The sequence below is a fragment of the Helobdella robusta genome (genome assembly GCF_000326865.2).
Source record: "Helobdella robusta unplaced genomic scaffold HELROscaffold_1508, whole genome shotgun sequence".
NCBI lineage: Eukaryota > Metazoa > Annelida > Clitellata > Rhynchobdellida > Glossiphoniidae > Helobdella > Helobdella robusta.
The window spans coordinates 1,646-3,618 of NW_008703844.1; the positions used below are offsets into that span (position 1 = coordinate 1,646).

At 32.5% G+C, this 1,973-nt stretch overlaps 1 protein-coding gene across 1 annotated transcript; it reads right to left on the reverse strand.

Annotated features, from left to right (window-relative positions):
• Positions 1 to 629: 629 nt before the first annotated feature.
• HELRODRAFT_92951 (hypothetical protein) lies at positions 630 to 1,904 on the reverse strand (the record flags this gene model as incomplete). Its single annotated transcript, XM_009015357.1, has 4 exons — positions 630 to 785; positions 923 to 977; positions 1,396 to 1,499; positions 1,818 to 1,904. Coding segments are annotated over 4 exons (402 nt in total), but the record flags the coding sequence as incomplete, so codon positions are not given.
• Positions 1,905 to 1,973: the final 69 nt, after the last annotated feature.

Genomic DNA, 1,973 nt, shown 5'->3' on the forward strand with positions numbered 1-1,973 from the left:
ACTTGTGTCGTTTTGAATAGTTCTCAAATTCGAACAAGAACATTAAAATTTAGAAAAAATTACGCCTACCTCAAAGAATGAATTGAAAACTTAGGCTTACAAGAATAAACTACAAACTTAACAACAACTTAACACTAGCCAAATAGTCATTTAAGAATTGACCATTTTGTAAAATGTAACCCTCATTTGTATCATTTGAATCATCATTATAAATCATACTAATTATACATATATTTGTTTATGTCTAAAGGAAATTAAACTTTTCAAATGTCAACGATGCAGAAATTTGAAATAAAATTATCAAAGATGGAAAATGATTAGCAGATAAAAATTCACATTAACATTTAAAGATAATGGATATAGCTCATGATTTACTACCTGCAAGTAAATAAATATTATTTATTGAAAAATTGTTAGCCAAAATGATAGAAGAATGAATGCGAATGAAATAGAACGAAGAGTCAAATGACATCAGTAAAATTCTATTTGATTTAATCTTCGACAAAGTCTCGCCCGTAATCTGCTCTCGGTCGACCTCATTTCATAAATAACGAAATAATAAAGTAGTAAACTATGAATTGTAGAACAGATTTAAAAAAAACTGTGGGAAAGATGAAGGATGACACATTTTAGGATGGCTGCTGCTGCTGGATTTGTGGTGACGACTGTTTCCTTGAGTTACTTCCAGCTTCTTCTGCGAAGTAATGCCTGGCAACCTGCTCAATTATCTGGCACCATTTGGCGGCATTGGCGGATGGGTCTTCCAGGTAGTACACTCGTTTCGGCTACAACATTCAATTGAGATGTGATGTGTGTGAGGATGGAGAGCAGGTGTTGGCATTTATCAATTCAAATCGAATGTTACAAATAACGAAATAATGTTCATGAGGAAAAATATGAAGAAATAAAAGATTTAACTAACCGTGTGTAAATAGAAAATTTTAGGCTTAATTACTTCTGTTTTCAGTTCTTCGGTCCTTTAAAAAAATTATTATGCCATTTTATATCTAACAAATTAACTGAAATTTTATTAAATACTAAAATATCAAAAAAAAAAATTAAGAGTTCAATTTTTTTCAATTAAAATAAAGTTATTAATGGAGACCTGAAGAAATTACTTATATGGCCATCTCGAAAAAAATATGTTGCTAGATTTAATATTAAGTTAATATCAGAAAACTATATAGCACCTGTTTTTCAGAACTAAGAATTGAATATTTATGAAAGGTAATGTTCTTGAATATTTATGAAAGGTAATGTTCGAAGATCAGATGAATATAAAGTTAAAATGTATATTTACAGTTTAATTCCTTAACAAGCAAACAAACAATGAATGAATGAACAAACGAAAAAAAGAACGAGTGAGTGAATGATTATGGATTAAATCAAACTGACCACTCAACTTCCCCTCTGCGTTCATCCGCTTCATCGTCAACATAATAGAGGTGGGGCCCCTCGGTCAACAGGAACATTCTTGGTAGCGCTCGCCAGCCCAGGTACTAATATGTGCGCGTGTGTGTGTGCGTGTAGGCATTCAGATTATAGTGTTACTTTTATTTAAACATTGCTCATCAACCCCATCACAAGTTTTATTGATATTGACTGATTACCTTGATACACAACGCGTCAGATATGTTTCGACTGCGTTTAAAAAATGCATTTTCAAGGGTGCTTGAAAAATTTAACAAACTGAGTTTGTGAAAATAGCAATAAATGAAAATTTGTTGGCTGCAAACTGTTCGACTCAGGGTTTGTCAAATTAAGGTTTAAGACGAATGAAAAAGGACGAGAAATAAAGCAATTGATAATAAATGTACCCTTCTTTTTAAGAGAAGTCCCTGCTTGAGAATGAGATGGCCGTCAACGTACTTGTGGTACTTATTCTTCCGAGCTTGTTCTGCTAACCTCTCAGCCCGGTCACTACTGCTGTGGCCACAGAATATAAATTTACTGACAACAAATATGATGATTTG